The following is a 26,721-nucleotide window of genomic DNA, read 5'->3' as shown; positions in this document are numbered from 1 at the left end:
GCCCCTTTCTACTTTTTAAGACAAAATAGTATAATTTCAGTGCACAGACTTGAGTTTGAATGCCTGGGTTAATTCTCAATTTATGATTTACATGACCTAGAAAAAGTTACTTTATATGTTGATGCCTTGTTGCTTGTATTAGTTATCTAGCATGGTATAACAAATTACCTCAAAACTTAGTAGCTTAAAACAACACTTATTTTCCCAGAAGTTTTAGGGAGGCCAGGAATTGGGAGCAGCTTAGCTAGTAGTTTTGGCTCAGGGTTGCTCGTGAGTTTGCAGCCCAGGCTGGGGCTGTGGTCATCTGAAGGCTTGACTGGAGCTAGAAGATGTTTCCAAAATGGCCACCACACATGGCAAATGGCAGGAAGCTTCGGTTCCTTGATGGCTGCACTTAAATGGAAGAGTATCGAAGAATTTGTGGACAGAGTTTAATACCACCTCAATGTCCTCTTCGGTAAAACGGAGATAACAGTAATTATATAGTTATATGACGATTAAATACGCTAATACATGCTGAGGGTAGAACGATGCCCAGCACATGGTAAGAACTCAATAGGTACTAGCTACCGCTATCATTCCCGAGCTTATATCCCACTACTCCCTCCCTCTTCAACTCCCCTCGTAAATCTTGCCTCCTGACCTTTCTAAACTACTTGTAGTTCCCTGAATAACTTACACAAACACCTTTGTGCCCTGGCCCTCCACTCTGCCTTCCAAGAAGCCTCTCCTATTCCATATTTTCCTCCAACCTTTAGTGGGTCCTTCTCCAAGCACTTTACCAGAACTGCTCAGGCTAGGCTAGGTGCCCTGCATCAAGCACCCCAGGCCTCCCTCAGCCAAGCTCTTATCTCACATACCTGCTTTCTGCCTCTCTAGATCAAGATGGCAGGTGTATCTATCTTCCTCTGGTAAGTGTTCCCTCCTCAGGTGGGTCTTCCCTGACATCATCAGGATCTCCTTCCCATGAGATCTCTTGGAACCTCAAGTACATTTCTGTTTGTGTATCTTTAGGTTGCAATTGTCTCCCACTAACACTGAGAGGGACTATGTCTTAGTCATCTTTGTGGCTTCAGGCACAAGCACAGTGCCCAAAACACAGAGGGTATCTAACAGTCTGCTGTACAATGAATAAGTATCTAAAACTTCAGAGAATACTTTTAACATACAGGAGGAAGAGGAATCACAGAAAAATCAACAAAATGGGTCAAGTACATTGTAGATTTCGGTAGGTAAGCTCTGGCTAAATAAGGTCACACTATACTTATCTGTCTGAGACACTCAGAATTCTGTTTTCTCAGAACTTACTTTTGTCTTCATCATGAATTAATATAAGCTAAGTTTAAAATAATAAATTTATGTAATTATGACATCACTATGTTTATAAACTAAGAACTGAGAAAAAATAAAGCCTGTTCATTGTTTACAGTCTACAAAGCCAAGGCATAGATATTTCCCCTACATTTAATACATTATCATAATCTCTTCTTCAAAAGTTTATTTCATTATTAATGCCTAAAGTAGTTGTTAAAACAAAGCCCCCAGAGATAAATGTAAGAAGTTTGGCTAGAAACACACTGATGGCCAAAAATGGAATATGACTCAGATCGAAGAAATAATTTTAAAAAGAGGCACAAAGTAAATCTTAACCTGAGATCTATTTTTCAAAAACAACTCAAACACAAGCAGGCAGACAGAGAGATAACTTTGTGACTTGCCATTAAAGCATGAGTACACTTGATAACACAGGAATGAATAAAGTAAAATGTAAAATGCGAAGATGTTAATGTATTACGCACAGTATAAGAAGTAGATGTCCATGGACTCCATGCACCGAAGTCTCACTGTTAGCTTCACCAAAGTTTTAGTTTGAACTTGACTTATTGTACTCTTCGAGCGTTCTTGTTCTCCTAGGGAGACTTCTTTCCATATTTTGAAAGATACGTTTTTAAAGCATTTGTGGCAGCTTTCAAGAGCCGAAGTTAAGTTCAATGATGTTGGACTAACAGACAGGGGAGTAGGTATTTTTGGATGAAGCACCCTGTCTCGTGTCCCCTCAATCATGCCTTGTAGGTAGCCAGCTATGTATTCTATCTACTTTAAGGCAGGCCCTAGATGGTGAGGATTAGGGAATCATTATATACTAGAGTTTCTGCTAACATTTCCCTGTGCAAAACAAAGGAAAATTCATGAATATGGCTGTCGTAACCTTCCAGATGTGTTCATGGCTGTGACTGACACAAGACATTATTTTAGGAGTTCAGAAGCAGCTTCTGTGTCTCTAGCTGCAACACGTAAGCACTGCCTTCTCTAAGGAACTAAGAAAACAGAAGCAAACGGTAGCCCCTAAATCATGGGATCTGGGTGCAAGCTTGAGAGATAAGGGCCTAGGAATTCCCTGCTGTAAACACCATTGTGAAGGGGCTCTAAGCAGAAAAGTATTTCAGGATTAGAAGGGATCTTAAATGTATGGGAGGGGAGCCATATGACCCAGATTTTCCAATGCAAGCACAATTTCAGATATTCTGCTCCTCAGTCAGATTATGAGTCATAGGTCATCTGGGCCACCACCCTAATTTTATAGGCAAAGAAACTGAGGATGAATAATTTGCCAAAGATCACGTAGTAATTAGTGCCAGATGGAAATGCTACACCATTCATTCCTCACTGTCTTTCTAACCAATCCCCAGGACAAAAGTCAAGATCTACTTGCAGTTTAATTCTAGACATTTTTCACTACATAACACTGACTATACTTTTTATGAGTCTCATCCTTGTAAGACAATCTGAATTTAAAAAGGAAGTTTCAGATGAGCCAATATTTCCTCCTACAACAAGAATGAATGGTTTTAAGTTGGGGATTGGAAGCTGGCAAGAGGCTAAACAGTTCAAGAAGGAACTAAGGAGCAGCTAGCAAAACATCTAAATATGTGAACTTCATACTAGTTAGAGACTTAATATGAATTATAAGGCACAAAGTATGTCTTAAAAATTGAGTCAAAAACCATACAACAAAATGAAGAAGGGAGAAAAAAAATCTTGAAGAAGGGAGAAAAAAAATCTTGAAGAAAAATCTTGAAGAATAAGAAAGATAACATATACTCAGAGAGGTTTGTTTAGGCATGATTGCTCACTACTGCCTAAAATGAACTTTAGACTTCGAGATTTAGAAATTTTCTAAATCTTAACCAAAGAGTTAAAAGGAAAAACACATCAAACGTAATTAATCTGACTCTGGGAAATAAGGCTGTAGGGTTTCTTCATTCGACCAAGGACAAGGGAACAAACTGGGAAGGCAGAAAAGCTCTCAGCTTCAGAAGATTGGCAGAGTGACAGATTTTGAAATCATTTAAAATGCTTTTTATTTTTTTTAAAAGTATCTTTTTTTCTGACTATAAACATATTTATACTTTTGCAGAAGTATACTTTGTAGAAATCTTGAAATATTGGGGGAAAAATAAAAGAAAAGCACTCATCCTTTGTACATCCAGATAACCTCTGTTAATGTTTGCCCATATTTTTCATCCTTTCTCTCCAAATATGGTTACTATTTTTACACAACTGAGATAATAGCATGTTTATAGATTTTAACTTCCTCTTTAATTCAGTAAACTATTATGAACATTTTCTTATGTTAATTAAAATGATTTGCAAGCAGTTTGTAAATGGCTGCCTGATTTAATAACCATACCCTAATGTAATGATTTTCTTATTTATAAATAAGGCTGTGATCAAAATCTTTGTATATAAATCATTGTCCACATTTCTGATTATTCCTACAGAGAAGCCTAAAAGTTGAACCAGTAGATCAGAGTTTGAACACTTTAAGTTTCTTGATAACATCTGTTAAATTAACTTACAAAACAATTATACCAAATACACCTTACCACTGCCTGTTGTCTCTAAGAATAATCATTACAGATTTTCTGCTGCTCTGGAAGAAAAAGAGGGCACCACACTGTTGTTCTAGTTTTGATCTGATTATTAGTAAGTTTTAATATATTTTCACATAATTATTAGCAATTTATATTTCCTTTTCAGTGAATTACCTCTGTGTTCTTTAACCATTGGGAGTTCTTTGGTAAAGTAATTTAGATAGAATATATATAACATAATGATATCCTATTATCTTTCCTTATGATCTATTTTCAAGTAACTTGAGAATTTTCTTTTAGAACTTTCTAAAGAAAACTTCATGAATCAATAAAGTAAAATTAATTCCTAACCTGTCACAAAAGTATACTGTTTGAAGTAATTATGGAATGACTAATTTTTTCTCAAATCATACAGTAAATATTTTACAAAAAAAGGGGGTGTTAGTCTGGCTCTGCCTCAAACCATAAATTTTATCTTAAGACCAAATTTGAATGACCCTCAGTCTGTTCTGCTGTAAAATGAGACACATAAACTTTAAGACTCCAACTTCAAAACTAGGCAGTCTTTTACTTACATAAAAACAATAAACAGCGCCACCTAGAGGTAAAAAGAAATAATTTTATACATTTTCCCTTAAAAATAAATCTTCATTCTAGCAAAATAGCAAGTCAAAAAATTTTACATTAGTTGAAGTTGCCTGAGTAAATGTGTAAGAATTTTAATAGCCTCTGAATAGAGAACAAAACATTTTAAATAAATCTGTCATAGCATCTGGAACAATTCTTAGCTCTTATATAAATCTAGCTCATTTTTCCTACACTTTTTTAAATCAACCATTTTCTTTGGTATTTCAATGACATTATCTTAAATCTGCTTCTAAGAACCACAGGTGTCACACTTAATAATGTGACATAGTATACAACATGTTTTAGGTATCCTAGATGTATTCTTCACTCTTTGGGGCTTTGTGGACTTGATGAAAACCATGGTTAAAACACAATTTCTCTATAATTAGAGACACAATGTCATTCCCTGACTTCAGCTTCAGGAAAAGAATGATTCCAGTGGTGTTGCATTGAATCTACTTGGACATGAAGAAAAATGTAATGTAAGGTTTGAAGAATATGGATATCCAATCACTATTAACATCTAGATTGTTAAGCAACAGCTTCCTCTTTATAACCTCCTTTGGAACTGCACTATTTTAATTTGTACTTTCTAAATTATTCTAAGTGTGTTCTCCGGCTTCATCATGTTTAACCTTTTAATTAAAAATTTAGGTTGTAAGCTCACCAACTGACACTGCAACTTCCGATCGTCTGGGATTGATTACCGCCTGCTACTCCGGGTGCACTAAGATGCGAACATTTGTGTGAACTGAGGGACAGATTCCTCTGGCAAAGGTGAACGTACAAGATAAAACAGAGTTCAGGCAAATACACATTAAAAAAATTGCTGCAACAAAGTTTAGAAAGAGTGTTGCCTAAGATCTGAATTTACCTTTGACTGATGTAACTTAGATTTAGAAACTGATGTAAATCTGTATGGTCTCCAATTTTTTACTCATATTTTGGAGAACAGATTCCCTTTGGGAGATTGCATCATTATAAATTGTTCTGAACAAGGAAGAGAAAAAGGAACTAAAAATTTTCCCAATTTTTTATCTTGAAAGTTTTCAAACATCCAGAAAAGCTGAAAGAATAGTACCATGAGCACCCATAAATCTACCTACATTTAATCATTAACATCCTTTTTTAACTTTATATTTGTTTCCAAAACAATGAAACTATGCTGCAGATATCATACTTCACCCTGAAATACTTCCTCAAGCACAAGAACAAAGATATTCTCCTTCAAAACCCCAATGTCATTGTCATACCTAAGAAAATTAACAATAATGTTCTAATATTCAGTTGAAATCCAAATGTCCATAATTGTTTCAAAGATATTCTTTATAGCTGTTTTTAAAAATCAAAATCTAATTAAAATTCACAAATTACATATAATGTATGTTGTCTTTGAAGCATTCATTTATTGGGCACTTACTATGTCCCAGGTTACACAGGCCTTCGTTATTAATTTTCACAAGAAAATTAGAGACAGTTGTTACATAAAATAGTGATACTTTACCTGTGAATACTCTGATGTATTTTAGTTAATTCACCATTATATTCACAGAATCCAGTGCACAGCCTTGAACATAGTAATATATAGCTGTTCAATAAATAAAACATAGTGTGTCTAAATTTTGATAGAAAAATTATAATAAAAACATGATGATAAACTACCTAATTTGTTGTGATAATACACCGAGGCAAAGGTAGCCTCTCATCCACACTCCCTGCTTTCCCAGGCACTTCGGTAGAAGCATCTGAGCAGTCCACCATCAGCCATCTTGAGCGACCTGCTACAAGATACCATTACAATTCATCTAATTTTACATCTATTCGATAAATCAATTTTTTAATTTTAATATTAAATTGGTTTTAACTTAATATCAAGGAGGAAAAGAGTATCCCATTTGTTTTATCAGGCTACCAAATTTGGACACAAATAAATTAAAGGGGGCCAATAGCAAATGTTAGGTTTAGCATGCAGGAAATTTCTTTTCTCTTTTTGGGGGTCATAGTATTTTGAGGACTCAGATTCACATGAAGATATAGATATTAATAGCAATAACATTTTAATCTTTTTTAGATGTGGCAGGCTAATAATCCCTGAAAAGATCTACATAGAATATTGCAAAAGAGGTGATTAGAGTGCAGTAAATTTCAGCCTAATTTTGGTAACATTTTGATAAGTATTATCTTATAAGAAGGTAATCATTTATGTCATTTATTGGGCCAAAATGTTCTCTGATTCTCTGTCAGGCTCTTTTAGAATCTAAGAGACATAATTGTCAAAGAACTGTTTTAGAAAAGAAAGATGACTGATGATTTTTACCATGAATACTATAATTTCAATAACATGGAAGTACAGAATCTGAAATAACTCATAATTCCCATGATAAATATTAATTACAGCATTCTAGTACAGAAATGTATAGGTCTGCCTCAGCAATTAATTGACTCTGCTAAATAAACCAACTTTGTAAGTCACCCACTAGCATTTACGGTGAACAATGGAGTCATTAGCCTTACTTAGATCTTTACAGATATGTTTGTTGTGGCATCTTTTGTTTCTCTATAAAGGGAAATTATTGAAACCTGAATTCAAAGAACTTCTTGTCAGTACCCCCCCCCCCGAGTCAGCATACACCTATCCAAAAGAGCAATTTTCAGTTACTTCTTTGTGTGCTAAGTTTACATTAAAAGGCTAGTATTAAAAGTAGACTGTTTGAAAAGTTTACTTTTTTTTTTTAAACCACCCCACTTTATAGACTGAGAAAGGAAAGAGGCACACTCTCTGGGGTGAGGTATCTTCAGGAAGGATACAGGGTGATAGGAGTGTTCAGAGTGTGTTGATGTTCTGGCGGCAGCCTCATCCACTTCTGCAGGGGTTTTTTGCCTGCCAAAAATTTGGCCTTAATTATGCAGATACCTATAATTTTTTTCCCCACTGAATACTGTGTTCATGAAAACACTGACCTTTGTTCAAGATTGTATCACCAGCAATGAAGCATTTTTCAAACTAACACGTCTTCAGAAATATTTGCAATGTAGAGAACAAAAACCAATAAGACCAAATTTCATTAATAATCATGCAGAAGGCCCCTTAGCACTTTTTAGTAAAGCATTAACACCTCTCCCCACAAAAAAAAACCTACTTTCCTTTTAATAAACTAGAGTATAAATGTCATGAGAACAGAGGCTATATTTGAATTGTTACTACATCCACAATGCTAACATACTATAGACATTCAGTATTTACTAAATGAATTTGTGGAATGTTTCCATTCTTGAAGCAGCTATTAGGCTCTGGGAAGACAATGGACCACTAGCAGACCTCTCAGCCTAAGCAGTGCCATGAAGAGGATGCTTCTGCTCCACAAAGCTGGAACCTGAAGCATCCCTAGGAATTAAGTAGAAAGAACACGTCTGAAACAAACTCAACAGGACCTGAAGGTACAAGCAAAGTGAAAATGCAGGTAGGTGTCTTACATCCTCAGCCGTACTACCACTTCTCTCTTACCCCTCACCCACAGAACTGTGGGAAGCTCCCTGTGACCAGGGCTGAGGCTAGGAAAACCCAAACTTACTAGGTGAAGGGTCTGTCTTACCAAATATTAAGAATTATTTTCAAGCCTTAATAACTATTACAGTTTTCTGGTATAAGTATGGATATACAGACTAACAGCAAAACAGATAGCTTAGAAACAAGCCTATCTATGGATATTTGATATGTGACAGGTGACATTACAAAGTGATATAAAAACGATGGAATAAACGACAAATGGATCAAGTTGATCCACAACTAACCTAACCACAAACCTCTGTGCCAAAACAAACTTCAATACTTTTTTTAAAAAGACAATAAAATGCAAACACTTAACAATATAAAATTTATGCCTGATGTCGAATTTAAAAAATCACAAGACAGAAGAAAGCAACAAGTTGTAGACCAGAAAAAGACTTTAAAATCATATACATAAGATACATACATTTAGAATATACAAAATGTTCATATACACATCACACATGCTTATAGTTCATACACACCCGTATATTTTCATTTCAACCCTTTCCACTTTCATGCTCTCTTCGGCAGCACATATACCAAACCTTTTCACTTTGACTTAACTTCAGTGCTAATACCGCCAGATTTCCTGACAATGCAAAAATGATCACTTCATGTACATAAAATGTTCCTTTTGTGTTTTATTGTCAAACACAACAATATAAATATTAGCAAGTATGGAAAAGGACATTCTAGTATGTTTGCTTATTCATGCATACCAAGCCCTTTAAGAGAAAAAAAAATGAGCTAAACTTTTTCTCTCCATATTTTCTTTGGCTTTATCTTTTCCCAGTACATCATCCCATATCCCAGGGGTTTGCATCCAGTGGTGTGCTGGAACTGGCTCTTACCAGCTCATGAGAGCCAATTGTTAAATCTTCAAGAATTTCGCAATCTTATTGCTAAACTGCTGGTAGCTTGAAATCAGCCATTTTGTTGGAAGTATTTATAGAAACTGACAAATAGTACAGATATGGGCTTTATTTCAGCATGCTGGTGTGCCAGTACACCACTCTTTTTCCAGTTTAACCAGTATCCAAGTAGAGAGTCTGAAAGCTATGGCCTGCAGGCCAGATCTGGCCTGCTACCTGTTTTGGTAAATAAAGTCCTGAGCCTAAAACATCTACTCTCTGGTTCTTTACCAAAAAAGAAATGGCAAGCAAAAGCTATTACGAGCAGAAGTAATAGTCAGATATGCCAAATAAAAAGAAGTGATATTTTGAATGGAATTGATCAGAAACTTCCATCTTGGAAATGTTCTTTTTATACATTTGTGTGCTCATAAAGCCTAAAATTGTATAGCCATTTATTTTTATTTTTTTTCTATAGTCTCAGACATCTAACAACAGTATATATTGAGGAGGATAACCCAGAAAATATCAAATACAACCCTTTGATTTTTGGTTTTATATTGATATTTAATATTCTCTAATAATGTATATCCAAAGCTGATGTTATTCTCTGGTTTTCTTATATCGAATGTTCTACTAGGCGTGGTCATAGTTTTTGTTTGCTTTTTAGTCAACATTTGTATAAGAGAAGATTTGGCATAAAAATTGAAATTCCCTGTATCTTTTGAAAAATCAAATGATCTGGCAACACCAGGCCTACATTCATGTGACAAGATGCAGCTTACTCACTTTGGAAGAGACACACAAATTTCCAAGGGACCCATCACTCCCTATTAATTTCGGACACTTAAATCATTCCCGATTCTTCATTTATATTTCTTGTCTCTGCACCACCCCCACTCATCCTCAAAGGCACCTGTTCCTCCTCTTGACTTCCCAGGCTCCTTAGCAAGTTCTTTTTCTTTCATCCATCTCTTTGACATTAGTATTTCCCAGGGTCTCATTTTTGGCTCTCTTCTCATCTCTTTCTATAATTCTCACTAGACAACCTCATCTATACCCATGACCTGAACCTGATCTACTAGGTCCAGTGATAAGTGTTAAGGGCATGGACCACCAAGAATTTTCAGAATCTTTTTCCTCTAGCCCTGACCTCATATCTGAACCCTTCTTCCACATTTCTACCTATAGACATCTCCCAGAAACTACGATGACGCGCCCAACACTGAATTACTATCTTCTTCCTAAAACCAGTTCCTCGTGACATCCTCATTTTATTTATGGCACCATAAACCACTCAGTTATCTTAGACAGACTCCTGGGGTTCACCCTAGGCTCCACCCTCACATTCATATCCATATTCAATTTTTACTAAGTCCTATCAATTCAATTTCATTAATATGTCTCTAAATTACCCCCCCTTTTCATTCACATTTGAATTAGCATTAAGTTCAGACATACCTCATCTTCATAAAGAACTATAACAATAACTTCTTGTCTCCAAGCTTCTTGTTTTGACTCCCTTCAATTCATTCATTTCCCCTATTGCTGGAAGTGGATGCTTTTTGAGAGTGTAAACCTGACTGTGGTCCTCCCCTGCTTAAACTCCTCCAGTAGCTCCGTGGCGCTTCCAGCATCAGCCTAACTTCCTCTGTACGAAATATAGGACCCTCTGTGATCTAACTTCTGACCATCGTTAATAACTTCATTCCCCACCACTCCCCCATATGTGTCTTGCACTCAAGTACTCCTAACGATTTGCATTTCTTAAGTGCTTTTTAAAGTCCTGCATAGATTCCAAACTCAGTTCAAATGTCACATCCTCCAGGAAGATTTCTGTCATCTGCAGTCAGAGTTAAGTGTCTCCTTGTTCCCACCTCTTCTTGTGAACTTTCCACACTGTGATAATGATTATTTATTTTGGTAGAGGAAAACAGACAAGCTCAGGGCAGTGTTTTTCCATTAGTGGTGATGAGAAACTGTGTCAGCTCCACTCTCGTCTGGTGTCTATTTCAAGATTTCTCGAACTGGGGTCCTCAATCTCTGATCGTTTTTAAAACAGTTATTATCACTTATAAATTATTCATTCTTCATCATAACTCAAAATTAAAGGGTATTTTTATACAAAAATACCTTTTAGCTTAATAAGTCAATATTTCTCTGCTGACATATTCTTAGATATCTATAACAGGTGTTTACAGGAGACCTGTTTATTTCTTCTAAATAGCTGGCTTAGATGTTTATAATCATATCAGTTTTTCTCCATGAAAACCTAGGTGACCAACACAAAAGAAAACCTACGCTATAAATCTCATTATCACTATACTGGTTATGGTATACTACTCATAACCATCTTTCATGTACTTTAAAAGTTGACATTAATAAAATTGACAGCTGAATGAAGTATGTCTTATAGATTAATGCTTCCTAGTTCAGAAATTTGAAGAGTTTTGGCTCAGAATGAAGTAGAGATATTTAAGAAAGCAACCTGGTTAGCAAGCAGCATTCTAATCCAAACTAATCCTATCAACCACAAAATAGGAAACAGTAGTGCAAATGAGAATTATATCGCTGTATTAAATAAAAATCTGAGCAAGTGGGGAAAGACTGGAGAACTTTGCTGAGAAAGAAAAGCATCAGTTAAAAATATAAATTTTACCTTCCGAGTGCTAGTTCTACACAGGGTAGGGCCCCTGGTCAATCCTACTAGCTGCACTGAGGACATCTCAGGTGACCACTGTTGAAGAGGAAGCACATTTCCTTCCTTCTCTATCCCTGGCAGCCAATAATAGAATCCAGACCATTCAGTTAGCAAGAGGTTGAGAGGAAGCAGTGGGTGATGCACAAGTCAGGTGTTGCACCAAACTAACTAGCTAGCTGACTAACTCATTAACCTGTCCCCCCTTGCCATCTATGAAAAGTGGCCTGGCTATCCCTTTGTAGCATTTCCACGTGAATGAGGCCTTGACCAACAAATTCCCCCTTTTTATCCCTTGTCTGTTTTATTTTGTTTTGTTTTGTTTTGTTTTGTTTGAAGTCTCACTTCCTTTGTTTTTCTCAACATTTACAGGCCCTATCTCCTCTGGAGTTTTTAAAATCCAAGGCTATTTCCCACCTCCATTCCAATTTTCCCTTGCTTGGTAAATAAATAAAGGGTCATTCCTTAAGTAGCTATTTACTGAGGGCATACTGTGTGCCAGACACTGTGAAGTAAGCCCTGATTGGGGCTTACTTCCTTTATAAGTGTATTACTAGACCCAAAAAGTAAACAAATTAAATAATTACAAATTATGGTAAATACCATGAAGAAAATTAATAATAATGAGAAGTGGGGTACTAATTTCAGATAGGATGGCCAAGGCAGTTTTCTCTGGGGAGGTGATTTTTAAGCCGAGAGCCAAAAGATCAGAAGAAGCTGGATATGCAACAGATACTGAAGAAGACTGCTCCCAGCAAAAGGAACAACTTGTTTGAAGAAAAATCTTGACCTGTGAGAGAAACAGGAGTGTAAGATTTGGCTGGAGCATAGTGAGAGAGGAGCATGATGCAAGACGAGGATGTATGAGAGGAGGATGTGTCCAGCTCATGCCAGGCCTTATGCGCTAAGATAAAGAGTTTGACTCTTCAGAGCTATAGGTCACCATCAGAGTGTTTGTTTTTGTTTTTGTTTGCAAGGGAATGACATGATCTAATTTAAGAGGATCGATCATCTTTGCAGCTGCAGAGAATGGTCTAGTAGAGGACGAAAGGGAAACCTGATGTAACAGCTAAGTATATTGATTTTTCAACATTCATGTGCATATAAGTAACCTCGAGATCTTGTTAAAATGAAGTTTCAGGTGTGGAGGTCTGAGATCCTGCTTTTCTATTAAGCTCCCAGGCAATACTGATGCTGTTGGTCTATGGACCACACTTTGAGTGGCAAACTGCTGTGAGACTGTACAGTATCTAGGTGATAGATGACAGCAATTCAGAACAAGGTCATGGAAATAAAGATGGAGAAAAGTAGGTGACTCCAAAATATCTTTTATCTTGGATTGTGGAAAAGGAACATCAAGATGGGTTACAAACTTCTCCTCACTCCGCACCCCGCCCCCACCACCACCTTTTTAAATGAAGAATTCTCACATAGAGAGGATGAATTTTAGGTCAAAATCTCTTTGTAGGACTACACAGAAGTCTTATGCAAATGCAGTGAAACTGCTGGACCCAGCTGTGCTAAAAAAGCATTTCTTCTCCCTAAACATGCATTACAAAGTCTTCCGCTGTTAACATTTATTGGCATTGCCATTCTCAATCACCTTTCCTAGTTCCCAGGATTCTCATCCACCCTACAGTGGAAAGCATGAAATCAATAATAAGAGGAACAACGGTTCTCAAAGTGTGGCCCCCAGAACAGCAGCATCAGTATCAAATGGGAATTGATTAGAAATGAAAATTCTTGGACTTCACCTTACATCTACTGAATCAGAACATCTGGGCAGTGGGTCCCATAAATGCGTAGTTTAACAAACCCTCCAGGTGATTCTGATGCTCATTTAAGAAAAATGAATTAGAAAATTAGGAAATATTAGTATTAGTGGACAGTAACATCAGGAATCTAGGAACCTAGCATCTTCCTGAAGGAATTTCTCAGTAAGATTAAAAAAAAGAAGACAGAACTTTAACCAAACACATTAGAACACCTAGGACATACAAAAATAGGCCATCTGAGCCTCTTCGATCATGTGCACCGGCCTCTTTCACTATTATAGCCTGCCCTTCCTGTGTGCTACTACTATGGCAAGAGGCATAAATAAAGTAGAGAAGAAAAAGGAAGACCTATCTTCTTCCATTTGAAAAAAATTATTTAATAATTTTCAGCATAAGTGGATATTTGGTACTTTGTCTTATCTTTGTATCTCTCTACTAGTGAAAATTATGAATTAGGGGTATGAGGATGGAGGAATACAAGAATTGTCTAAGAAGCTTTTTCCAAATGTGTATCTCCCATTCACTCCTCCTAACTGAAATGCTGATGTAGGAGTGGACTGGCACATATATCTGAGAAATTCCTTGAGAGTCCAATCTACTTTCATCCTCACCTCTCCCCATATTCCCACCAACAATCTTAGCCTCTTGTCAATGCAGAAGGAAGTATCAGGATCACCAAATTTATCTTCTATTTAGTACTTACTAACATACACCTACTCTGATGTGAGATATGGTCTCTGCCCTAAGAGAATGTAATTTTCTACATAAAAGAAACTACGAGTGAAAAGTATTCAACTAAATGCAGTCAAGTGCTATGTTGCATGATAGAGAATTTAGGACCCAGAAATCTGGAGAAGAACAAGATCTAGGTTTTCCATTCATTTTCACAATGTTATCGTCTCATCATGGAATACTGGGGCCAGATGGTCTAAGTTGACAACAGGACAAATATGCACTCGTGTTTCACCCACATAGAGGAACGAAAAGCACAGAAGGGAAGAATAATAGTAGTTACTTTATGAAACACACCTGAAAATCGCAGTTAGGGCCAAAGTAACCTGAGAGAGAAAACAAGAAAGGTCTTTTGATTAAGAGCTACTGTTGGGCTTGTGTGTGTTTCATGTTCCTCTGTTCCTTTCCCGTAGCCTGATTCTTTAACATTTTGCTTCTTGTTTATCGTTTCAGTAGTGGATAAGTAGGACAGGGGAAAGAGTAAATAAATTTTAGTATAATTTATCTTGTACTCTTTAATAATGAAAGTTATTAAAGAGTACAAGATAAATTTTACTAAATTTCAGTGTTGGCTAAGTTTTATGTACAGACACAGATGTGAATTATAAGATGTCATGTTAAGAGAAAAAACACAACCCAAAGTGAGAACATTGGTGAAAATAACTCAATTCTTTTCAGGGGCAATGTTACCAGTTTCTTGTGTATCTTCTCTCAAACAGTTATTATTCTTTTTTCTTTTGTTACCAATTTCTTGTGTATCTTCTCTCAAACAGTATTATTCTTTTTTCTTTTAACAGAAAAAAGAACAAAGAATAATAACTGTTTGAGAGAAGGTACACAAGAAACTGGTAACATTTCCCCTGAAAAGAATTGAATGACTGGCGGACAGAGTAAAAAGCAGTTTTCACCAGATACTCTTTCATATTTCTTGAATTTTATTACACATGTGTTTGTGTAATCTATTTCAAAAAATAAACAACGTTTTTTTAAAAGTATTGGCTAAGAGGAGATTTAGGAATCTCAATCCTTTCTTCTAAGAGGCTCATGATATAATAGAAAGAGTATTGTTTTTGGAGTTAAAAAAAAAAACAAAACAGACTTGGTTCTAAAACCTGGCCTGCTATTGACTAGTTTTTGTGATCTTGGCCAAGTTCCTTAAATGAGCTCAATCTCAGTTTGGGCATTAATAAAATCAGTACAACAAAAGCTACTTTGTGAGGATGAGACATTATATAAAACTGCCTTGTGCTTAATAAATGGTGGCTATTATTCTGTGGATTCCAATAATCCCTGCTATCTATTACCACCAATTATGAGTTGGATGTTGGCTAAAGGGAACCCGAGGTATGAATGAGGTCTAAGAAAGTCTTAATTTACAGATATCAAATAACTACCTGTGGAAGGGAACCATTTGTTTAAAATTGTGTTCAGGTGCTTTTTGAGTTTTCAGGTATGAAAGTCCAAGCAAGGCCTTTTTAAGGCTTCTTAAGGACCATCCCAAGAGATCAAGCAATTAATGGCATTTAATGATGGCCAACTCCATGATGCAGCTTTATATTGGTCCTCCCTCCTTCACCTCTCCCTCTTTACCCACCCCGGTTTCTTGGACACTCTGTGTAGCAATAGTTTTCACTTACAGAATTTCCATTTAGTACTGGTTGCCTAGCTTCCATTTCTTTGCTGAGATTCCCCACCTGTTCACGGATGCTTTTAAAGGAAAACTCCATCTCTTCCTTTAAACCCTTAAACCTACTTATAATAGATACTTTAAAGTCCATGTCTACTTATTCCACCAACTAAGGTCTTTTCTGTTTCTATTGACTATTTTGTCTCTAGGTTAAGGTCACATTTCCCCCTTCTTGAGTTATTTGTTTAGTAATTTCTTACTGTGCACGGAACAATTTTGGCTGCTACAGTGTGAGGAATTGTATTCGCTATCTTTAAGGAGTTTTGAATTTTATTCTGGAAGGTTGTTAATAACTACGGTTCACCTTGATCTTAGTCCTAGAACATGGATCTCACTGCAGTTTCCACTGCATGCCCAGGGTACTCCATAAGAACTCTCCGTGAACTGGAATTCTAGTCTTCCAGCACCGGCATTTCTGTCATGCGGTGGGCGCCCTAACAGTCACTGCTGGTAAGCCTCATGTGGTCTTGTCTCGCACATCTGTAGCCAAGCACTTAGCCACAGTCCTGAAGATAACCTCCCACAGGCCTGAGATGCCCTCTTCACAGTCCCATCATTCCTGGTATACTGACTCTGGGTATCCATATGCAGCCACCTCTCCAGCCCCAAACTCTGATTTCTGCCTCTTCTATCTAGCAATACTGCTGCTCTGCACGTGGGCTGCCTCCCTCAAGGTGCTCCCACTCAGGAAAGCAAGGCAAACATAAAGGTCACCTGTTGATTCTGTCTCTTAAATATCTCTTGAACCAGTCCACTTTTCCTCCTCTTCTCTGCCAACTCCCTATGTCATGTCCTCTAACTGCTTTCCCTACGTATATTATTTGTGTGCCAACCTCCCCTCCGTTCCGTACACAGTGCTAGAGTGAGCGTTTAAAAATGCAAGAGATCATGTCACTTTCCTGCATTAACATGGAAAATGAACAAACAAGAAACTTCACAAGGGTATCCCATTACTCTCACGTTGAAGAGCAGACCCTTAATGAGGCCTCTGAGATCTGGAGCCCATCTCTCTACACCATAGACACTTTGGCATTCTTGCCAGTATTTCTAAATCAATTTGATGCTGTTCCCTCTGACTAAAACACTTTCCATTCTACTCTTTCTTAGCCAACTCCTCCTTATTTTTCTTGTTTTAGCTTATATATCGCTAAAACCATTCTGACCCCCAAAAGAGGTTAAGTAATCCCCTGCTGAAAGCTCCCATAGCATCCTGTACTGCTTCTGCATAAACTCAAGGCACTGTTGGTCTCACCTGCTCGATTATAAGTTCCACAAGGGCTGGAATTATGTTTTTCTTATGACTAGCATAGTAATTGGCACATGGTACGATCTTAGTATTTGGCGAATGATCAAGTCACCAAAAAAATGAATGAATGAAGGGTGACTGAAAAGAGAATTGATGATATGACACAGGAATGTAAAGCAAAGCTCTAATCCTCAGGTAGAAATCTAAGGAAATTCTCCCTTGGGAAGAGGATTAACAATAAACATGGGGAATATTCTTTTTAAGGGCACGTGTATGGTTCTTTTATTATTATTTATTTTTTTCATTTGCTTGGGTTTCTGCCCAGAAGAACGAGGCTCAGGATTTTGGTATACTCAAAACACACCAGTAAAATGCAGAAAGAAAGATAATGCATCTCTGTTTTTCAGATCGGGAAACCGAGGTTCAGAGATCAAAATTACTGTTTGTGGTCTCAAAGCAGTTTGGTGACCTTTGAATTATAATAAAGCCATATGTTTTCTCTGTTTGACATTGAGACATGGCCACTCTTCCAAAAGTGTTTTCATGATTAGATAAGGCCTATGATTAAATAGTCTGATACTAAAAATTAATCATTCAAAATCCTAAAAATGTTTCCAACCGAATGTCAGCATAATGCAGTAATCCTCCCTTCCTGGGGTAATGACATTATTCTCAAAATAGAAATTTTGCCTCATATAAAACAGATCATAACTAAAGCGAACTAAATTGGGGGAGCTTTTTATACACCAGACTTCACAGTCATCCGTGCCATGGAAGTACAATTCTCCCTACATTTGTGATTCCCTTTTCCTTCACCCAGCTCTTCCGACATAGCTTCCCAGTAGTGTCATGCATCACCCTTTAAACATTATGTTCCAGTTGTGTGACTAACACTGACCAATTTATCTGTGACAAGAGTCTTCCTCACTGTTTGAAGAGACTGTCACCACTTCCCCTAAATGCAGGGTGGTTCTAAGCCTTTTAGAGACATTCCTCCTTGGTGTCTGGGTGTGACCTCACAATCTAGCCAAATAAGTTTTAGAGAGTCCAGTAAATTCTTTGGTGAACAACGCTGATTTCATTTTTTTGCTTCAGTCACAATCATCTTATTGTTGAGGCTCTCAGTCAACTTAAGGAAAAACTGACAGAATTTATTCAAAATGTTTATGCAATGTAGCCTAGTTCTATGGTAACAGAAAGTAAACCACTGAAAGAACAAATATTTTAGTGGAAGAATCATGATAAGTATGTGACTAAGAAAGGACTCTATTTAAATTATACCTCGTATCTCGCCAATTACTTGAAAAAAAGAAATACCTAAAGTATTTTTGAACCAGCTTGTTAATGCTGGAAATTTTTAAATTGCTTGTAGGGATAATATTTTGTGAAGCTTACTTTTTCTTTTACATTCTCTACACAGCAGAATGCTGTAAGAACTGAAGTTATAGTCAACAAAGTCATCACCAAGTTTCACTTCTCGATCTATAATTTTTATAGAGAATATATTAAATGTCTAATCACTTTAAAGAGAATGATAGAAAAGAGTATAAAAATTTTAGACATGATTAGGAGTTTAACAAATAATTGGAAAGACAAGAAACATACACAACACAATTACGCAGTGATAAATAGCAACTTCACCTAGGAAGACTAGGTGCTGTAGGCATAAAAAATAAAAAATAAGAGGTTGTAAGCTGACAAGGTCCTTGCAATCTGTAAGGTCAACCAAGGGTTGCCTCATCTAAAACAGATAGATAGATAGATAGATAGATAGACAGACAGACAGATAGATGATAGATAGATAGATAGATAGATAGATAGACAGACAGACAGACAGATGAATGAATACATAAATGAATGAATGAAATCAAAGATAAACAGCAACCTGTAATCAAGTGCTAAATTGTATAGTAGCCAGAGTTAGTGAGGATGCTAAACATTGTTTCTGAGGAGGTAAAATGGTAAAATCTTTTTTGTTTGTTTTAGGAAATTGAGAATATCTATTAAATTTTCTGTAATAATTTTTCTTTTCCAAAATGCAGATATAAAAGCTGGATGCAAGTTTTACAATGAGGTCTACCTTTTGTTTTTAATTTTTTTCATAAAAAATTTTAAACATACACAAAAATAGTAAAATGCATCTTCATGTTCACATCACCAACCCATACTAATAGCTTTATTTTTCTTGGAATGTTCTTCCTCTAGAGATATTCACAAGGCTCACTTCTTCATACCTCTCAGAATTTAACTCAAACATATAGAAGGGCTTAATAAATAGTCAATGAATTAATAAATATGTCTTGATAAGGGGAGATGTCCATGATATATTACATTTAAAAAAATAGAAAAGTTGCAACACAGTTTGGAAAATATACTACTCTGGTGGGAAAAAGTGGTAGTTGTGACAGGTAGACACACAAACCAAATATTCTGCACTCCACACTCCACATTTCCCAGCTTATTTGCAGCTGGGCAGGGATGTGGTTACTTTTTATGGTCAATACATTGTAATCGAAAGTGGAGTATATTAATTATGGGCTGAGACAGTAAAATACTCCACGTGTAATTTTACAGTCTCTTTTCACTGCTATGATGACTAAGGGGCCACATACTGCAGTTATGACCACAACGAGGTGGGATTTCCAGTACCCTGGGTCCATGAGTGACTGCATGGAGAAACCACCCTGCCAATCTGCGTCAAACGTGCAGCATTAGCAAGAAATAAACTTCTGTTGTGTTAAGCCACTGAGATTTTGTTGTTTGTTACTGCAACATAATCTGGCCTATCCTGACTAATACATGTACAAAACTTACCATTTATTAAGCACTGACTATATGCTACAAAGTATGCTGAATGCTATATAGATTCCTATTAAAACCTCACAAAGCCCTGAAAGCCAGTACTATTACACTGAGATGAGAAAACTGAGGCACTGTGAGGACAAAGAACTTGTCCAAGGCTGCCATCTAAATGGAAAAGCTAGAAATGGAACCTAGGCAGACTGGAGTAAGATCAGCGAAGCTATTACCAGGAGTTATCCCTAAGGGCAGGATTATGGGGATTGATCACTCTTTGTTCTATATTTCTGTAATGTTACAAATTTTTAAATAATCATTCATTACCTTTGTAGTAAGTAATAAACAAATAGGTAAACTATATGTTAGCTGCTTAGGGACTATAAATTCAGAGATAGAAGTCAAGTGGCCACTGGAGCTTGGTGCAATTATGGAAAGTCTAAAAATGACTCTCTACCATCTATAGGGATACATGGTTTTATAGGTGAATTCCAGCAGATATGGTGAATCATATTATATTTCACAATAAAGCTGGATTAGTTTCCTGAGGGGAAAATATGCCTATATATTTTAACTTCTGGCAAGAAAGGAGTTAATAAAATGGCCATGCCCATAGCAGGATGAATGTTGTAGTTCTGGGGATATTATAGTAGGTTTTCCAGTACTTAAACGCTCTCCTCAAAAGAAAAGCAATAATAAAACTCCTTATAAATAAAATGACTTTACTAAATGTATTTTAAAGTGTTGTATTCAGTCATGCTTAAATAAAATATGCATGGTAATATATATAATCACCAAGTATACCTGTAGTTCTTCTGGCTGTGCAGAATCTGAATTCCTATTTTGAGAATTCAACAATGTATAACTCGACAGGAGGAAATTGAAAGGTCAAAATATTGGTTGTCTCAGATTCTGGGCAACCATGTAGGATGCTTGTCACCTGAGCATAGAGCTGTGATGATAAGTATTCTAGGGTGGCCATCTAATAAAAATATTCCCATAGCATGACCTTGGCTGTGTTCTTGGCTGCCTAGACTCTCTGGGCCTCCATCATTTTGTGAGCCTGGCTCTGCAGCCTTCCCATTGATTCTGTAAACTAACAATCATTCCAGAGTTGGTTTCTTTCACTTGGAAGCAAGACACTGACTACAAAGCAGTAACTATCGGCAGCTATAAAATTTGAAGGCACAGTGTCAAGGAGAAAATGAGCCACCTTTGAAGGACTAAACAATAAGACCTAAGTCCATAATATGATAATAAATACCATAAAAGCACTTTGTCTAGATTAGAATTATTTTCCCTACCACTACATTTCTCCAAAGTGTGATCTTCTGCTTTCTTTCCAGGAATTCCTGTCATATCTGAATATTTCCCAACTTCACACATAAATCTTTCTTTGCTTAACTCACATCTTTCACTTATAATACCACAAAAAGGTGTCATTATGTAACATGATCTACTCAACAGTAGAAATGCTTTAAATTTGTGGCCCTAATGTTAGAGAAACCAAATTATTGAACTGTTTTATTATCTTAATTTCAAGTCTGTAAAATGAACTATAGCCTTACCTATAAGAAAATTAAAATTACCTGAGCTTCATTTGCCTTATGAAAATAATAATACCCACCTTATTTCATGATATTCATATGAGGATCAAATAATTTATGAACATGTTTAGAGAATTACCTCAAATCTTAAGACAGATTGTAAGATGTACCATTAGTTTCTCAGTTTCTAAAAAAGAAATGATGTGACTAACTAAAAATGATAACATATGCTCTCTTATCACTTAGAACTTTTATTTAGTACCCAGTAAAAGATCCCTTTATACTTTAGTAGACATGGATTGTTATACCTAATTCTTATATACAAAGTGGAAAATATGAATGAAATAAATTGGTTAAAGTATTCTTAAAACTTCTCATTGAGTCCAACATTCCTGATTCATTTCTCAAACTCAATCACTGACATCCACGTATTGCCACATAATATCATTATCTGTGCCATCAAAAATGTTGGTGACATAGTATTTCTTATGAGAATCCATAAAATATTTTCCTGGTTAAAAATGGCAATGTAGGACATTCTTGAACTCACCTCCTGCAACAGACACACCAAATCTATAGCTACATAAGGAACAATTCCCTCTGAATGAAATCCAGAAGCTACCTAAGAGATCCCTACACAGTGGCAAATGAGAAAAACCCACATCGAAATGGGTAGGAAAGGCTAAGACACAATCTCATCATAAAGCCCACCGACACACAACTGGAAGGGAACTCACAGTTCCCAGCTTCTCCCTGAGGAACAAAGGGTATAGACCTCATGGCTGGCATCACAACTTTTAAGACTTCCACCTGAGAGACAGGTCCCCAAAACATCTAGCTTTGAAAGCCAATAGAGCTTGCATCTCTGAGATCCACAAGGCTATAGTGAAATAAAAGACAGTTCTTAAAGGGCTCACGGGAATTCATTACGGCTAACCCTCGCAAGGCCCAGTGCATAGGTAGCAGAATGAAAGGCGTCCAGTCTTTCTGTGAAAGAGGCTATTTGCTTACCTTAAAAGCTTCAGCTTGAAGGGCAAAGGAGATTGTTTAGATGTCTGGCATAATGATTTTTACATCTGCCACCCAGAGGATGCTTTGACTGCCTGGCTCTGGCCAATAGGGGTTACTTCGCAGGTCCCACAGGTCTGTAACAAATAACAGAGAAATAATTCTCATTTCTTAAATTTTAATTTTAATTTTTCAGTTAGAGTTGACATTCGATATTATTTTATATTAGTTTCAGGTGTATAGCATAGTAGTTAGACATTTATGTAATTTACAAAGTGATCCCCTGATAAATCCAGCACCCGCCTGACACCATATGTAGTTATTCCAATATTATTGACTATACTTGCTATGCTCTACTTTAAATCCCTGTCATTATTTTGTAACTACCAATTTGAACTCCTTAATCCCTTCACCTTATTCACCCAGCTGCCGAACTGGCAATCACCATTTTGTTCTCCGTGTGTCTGTTTTCATTTTGTTTGTTCATTTATTTTGTTCCTTACATTCCATGTATAAGGGAAATCATATAGTATTTGTCTTTCTCTATCTGACTTGTTTCACTTAGCATAAAACCCTCTAGGTCCATCAATGTTGTCACAAATGGTAGGATTTCATTTTTTTTTATGGCTAAGTAATATTCCATTGTATATATGTACCAGAACTTCTTTATCCAGTTGTCTACTGATGGGCACTTAGGTTGCTTCCATATATTGGCTATTGTAAATAGTGCTACTCTGAACACAGTGGTGTATATATCTTGAGAAATAATTCTTAAACATGTGTCCCTCCAGGGTACAGCACAGAGGTAATAGACTGAAACACCAGTCTTTCTGTAAAAGGAGCTATTAGTTTATCTGAATACCTGCAGCCCGAGGGGCAGACTTCTAATTTAATACATCCTGAGACCTATTTCAATCCTCTCCAGAGACTGCTCTAAAGACTGGGTAGACTGGGAGGCATCATCTTTGCACTCTATCCAGCTGCAAGTCACTGGTGTCTCCAAGAAAAAAAAGCTTGTGGACAACAGCAAAAGAAGAAATGGTTCTTAACTGGCTACCCCCACCCAGGGCTCAGTACAAAGGGAGAGGACAGAAATGTCCACCTCAAAGTCTTCTCCTGAAAGAGGTATATTTGCATACTTTAAAAGATGCTACCTGAGGATTTAACTTCCAATCAACCTGTATCTAGGTGCTGACTGAAATCTTTCCCTTCAGGACACTGACAGGTCTTGGTAAGCTCTCAACTACTGGGAGCCACTAAGAACAAAGATGGCTGCTAGGACAATCACAAAGGTTTGTGAGACAACTAAGAATTAGGGGAGAGTTGAACTAGGGGAGAGTTTCACGTCCTACCCAAGACTGAGAGAGGTGGCTATTTTATCTAATAATAGATACCAATACAGAGAGCCAATGAAAATGAAGAAGCAAAGGAATATGTACAAATGAAAGGACAAAATAAAACCTCAGAAAAAGAACTTAATAAAACAAATAAGTATTTACCTGATAAATGGTTTAAAAGGATGGTCATAAAAATGCTCACTGAGGTCAGGAGAACAATGCATGAGCAAAGTGAGAATTTCAACAAAGAGAAAGAAAATATAAGTACCAAAAATAAATCACAGCCAAAGAATTCAATAACAACTAAAAAATTCAAAAAGAGGGCTCGACATTATACCAGATAAAGCAGAAGAAAGGATCAGTGAACTTAAAGAGAGGGCAGTGGAATTCATCCAATCAGAGCAGCAAAAAGAAAAAGAAAAAAGAGTGAAGATAGCTTATGGGACTTATGGGACAATATCAAGCAGACTGACATTCATATAGTAGGAATCCTATAAGAATAAAAAAGAGAGAAAGAGGGCAGAAAATTTATTTAAAGAAATAATGGCTGAAAATTTCCCTAATCTAGGAAAGAAACAGACATTCAGATCCAGGAATCCCAGAAAGCTCCAAATAAGATGAACTCAAAAAGATTTACATCAAGACACACCATAATTAAATTATCAGAAGCTAAAGACAAGGAGAGAATCTTAAAAGAAGCAAGAAAAAAACAACTCGTTATATACAAAGGAATCACCCCATAAGACTAACAGCAGATTTTTCAGCAAAAACTTTGCAGGCCAGAGGGAATGGCATAATATAGTCAAAGTGATAAAAGGGGTCGGGGGGATGGGTGGGAAATATTGCCAACCAAGAGTACTCTACCCAGCAAAGTTGTCTTTCTGAATTGAAGGAAAGAGAGTTTTCCAGACAAGCAAAAGATGAAGGCATTCAGCACCACTAGATTGGCCTTATGAGAAATGTTAAAGTGACTTCTTTAAGCTGCTAATTAGTTAGAGGAAAACATATGAAAGTACAAATCTCAGAGGTAAAGATAAATATAGAGTTAAATTCAGAATAATCTAATGTAATAGTGTGGTTAATCACTTATAAATCTAGTTATGTGGGTTAAAAGACAAAATTACTAAGGGATTATAAGATGGCAAGGTCCTTGTAATTTGTGAGGTCAACCAAGGGGTGCCTCACCTAAAAAAAAATAAAAAATAAAAAATAAATAAAATAAAAGATGAAATTACTAAAAATAACTATAACTATAAAAATTTGTTAATGGATACACAAGATATAAATTGTGACCTAAAAAAACCTAAAATGTTGATGGAGAAGAGTAAAAATGTAGAGTTTTAGAATGCTTTCAAACAAATTATTAGCAACTTAAAGTTATAAATATAGAATGTTTTATGTAAGTACATATCTATCAATAATTACTTTAACTGTAAATGGACTACATTCTCCAATCAAAGACACAGAGTGGCTCAATGGATAATAAAACATAACCCATCTACATGCTGCCTACAAGATACTCATTCTGGATATAAGGACACATACAGACAAAACTGTAAGAAGAGAGGTCATTAAATAATTATAAAGGGGTCATTCCAACAAGAGGATATAACATTTGTAAATATTTATGTATCCAACATAGGAGCATCTAAATAAAGAAAGCAAATATTAATAGACATAAAGGGTAAACAAATAGTAATACAATAATAGTAAGGGACTTTAATACCTCACTTTGATCAATGGATAGATAATCCATAGAGAAAGTCAATAAACACTGGACTCAAGTAACAAGTTGCCCAAATTTACTTAACACACATTTATGAATCATTCTTTCTGAAAGCCAAATACACATTCTTCTCAAACAGAATAGATCATATATTGGGTTACAAAATAAGTCTAGGTAAATTTAAGAAGATCAAAATTATATGAAGTATTTTTTGGACCACAATGGTATGAAACTAAAAATCAATTACAAAAATAAAACTGAAAAATTCACAAATATATGAAGATTAAGTAATATGCTACTGAATAACCAATAGGGTCAAAAGAAGAAACCAAAAGAGAAACCAAGTATCTTGAGACAAAGGAAAATGAAAATACAATATATCAAAAATATGGGATGCAGCAAAAGCAGTTCTAAGAAGGACATCCGTAGTGATAAATGCAAACATTAAGAATTAAGATCTCAAACAACGTAAGGGGCTAGAATAGAAGAACAAACTAAACCCAAAGTTAGTTGAAGGAAGGAAACAAAGATTGAAGTGGAAGTAAATGAAAGAGAGACTAAAAAGACAATAGAAAAGATAAACAAAATTGAGAATCCTTTAGCTAAGATTCATCAAGGAAAAAAAAAGGTTTCAAATAAATAAAAATGGAAATGAAAGGGAACATTACAACTGATACCACAGAAATACATAGAATTGTAAGTGACTATTATGAACAATTATGTACCAACAAATTAGACAGCCTAGGAGAAATGGATACAGTCCTAGAAATGTACAACCTATTAGGGCTGAAGAATAATGAATAGAAAATCTGAACAGACTGACTGAATTGATAAGATTGAATCAATAATAAAAAAACTCCCAATATCCAAAATATATAAAGAACTCATACAATAGCCAAAAAAAAAAAAAAAAACACCCTAATCTGATTAAAAAGTGGGCAGAGGATCTGAATAAACATTTTTCTAAAGAAGATATACAGATGGACAACAGGTATATGAAAAGGTACTCAATATCACTACTCATCAGGTAAATGTAAATCAAAACCACAAAGAGATACCACCTCACATCTGTGAGGATGGCTATTATCAAAAAGACAAAAAAAAAAAAAGAAAGAAAAGTAACAGATGTTGTCAAGGATGTACAGAAAATGGAACCCTTGGGTATTACTGTTGAGAATGCAAATTGGTGCAGCCACTATAGAAAACAATATAGAGGTTCCTCAAAATATTAAAAATAGAACTACCATATCATCCAGCAATCCCACT

At 36.1% G+C, this 26,721-nt stretch overlaps 1 protein-coding gene across 2 annotated transcripts in view; it reads right to left on the bottom strand.

Moving 5' to 3' along the window:
• STYX (serine/threonine/tyrosine interacting protein) overlaps nucleotides 1-26,721 on the bottom strand; it is a 107,302-nt gene that overhangs the window by 34,469 nt on the left and 46,112 nt on the right. For both annotated transcript variants that reach the window (XM_036217796.1, XM_016120802.2), the window contains one exon: nucleotides 22,396-22,529. In XM_036217796.1, coding sequence (XP_036073689.1) covers nucleotides 22,432-22,529 — 98 coding nt within the window. In that variant the 3' untranslated portion in view covers nucleotides 22,396-22,431. The remainder of the gene's footprint in view (nucleotides 1-22,395; nucleotides 22,530-26,721) is intronic.

This window comes from Rousettus aegyptiacus, unplaced genomic scaffold (genome assembly GCF_014176215.1).
Source record: "Rousettus aegyptiacus isolate mRouAeg1 unplaced genomic scaffold, mRouAeg1.p scaffold_m13_p_3, whole genome shotgun sequence".
Lineage (NCBI taxonomy): Eukaryota > Metazoa > Chordata > Mammalia > Chiroptera > Pteropodidae > Rousettus > Rousettus aegyptiacus.
The sequence above is the reverse complement of the archived record's forward strand: the minus strand, read 5'-3'. Positions and strand labels throughout refer to the sequence as shown.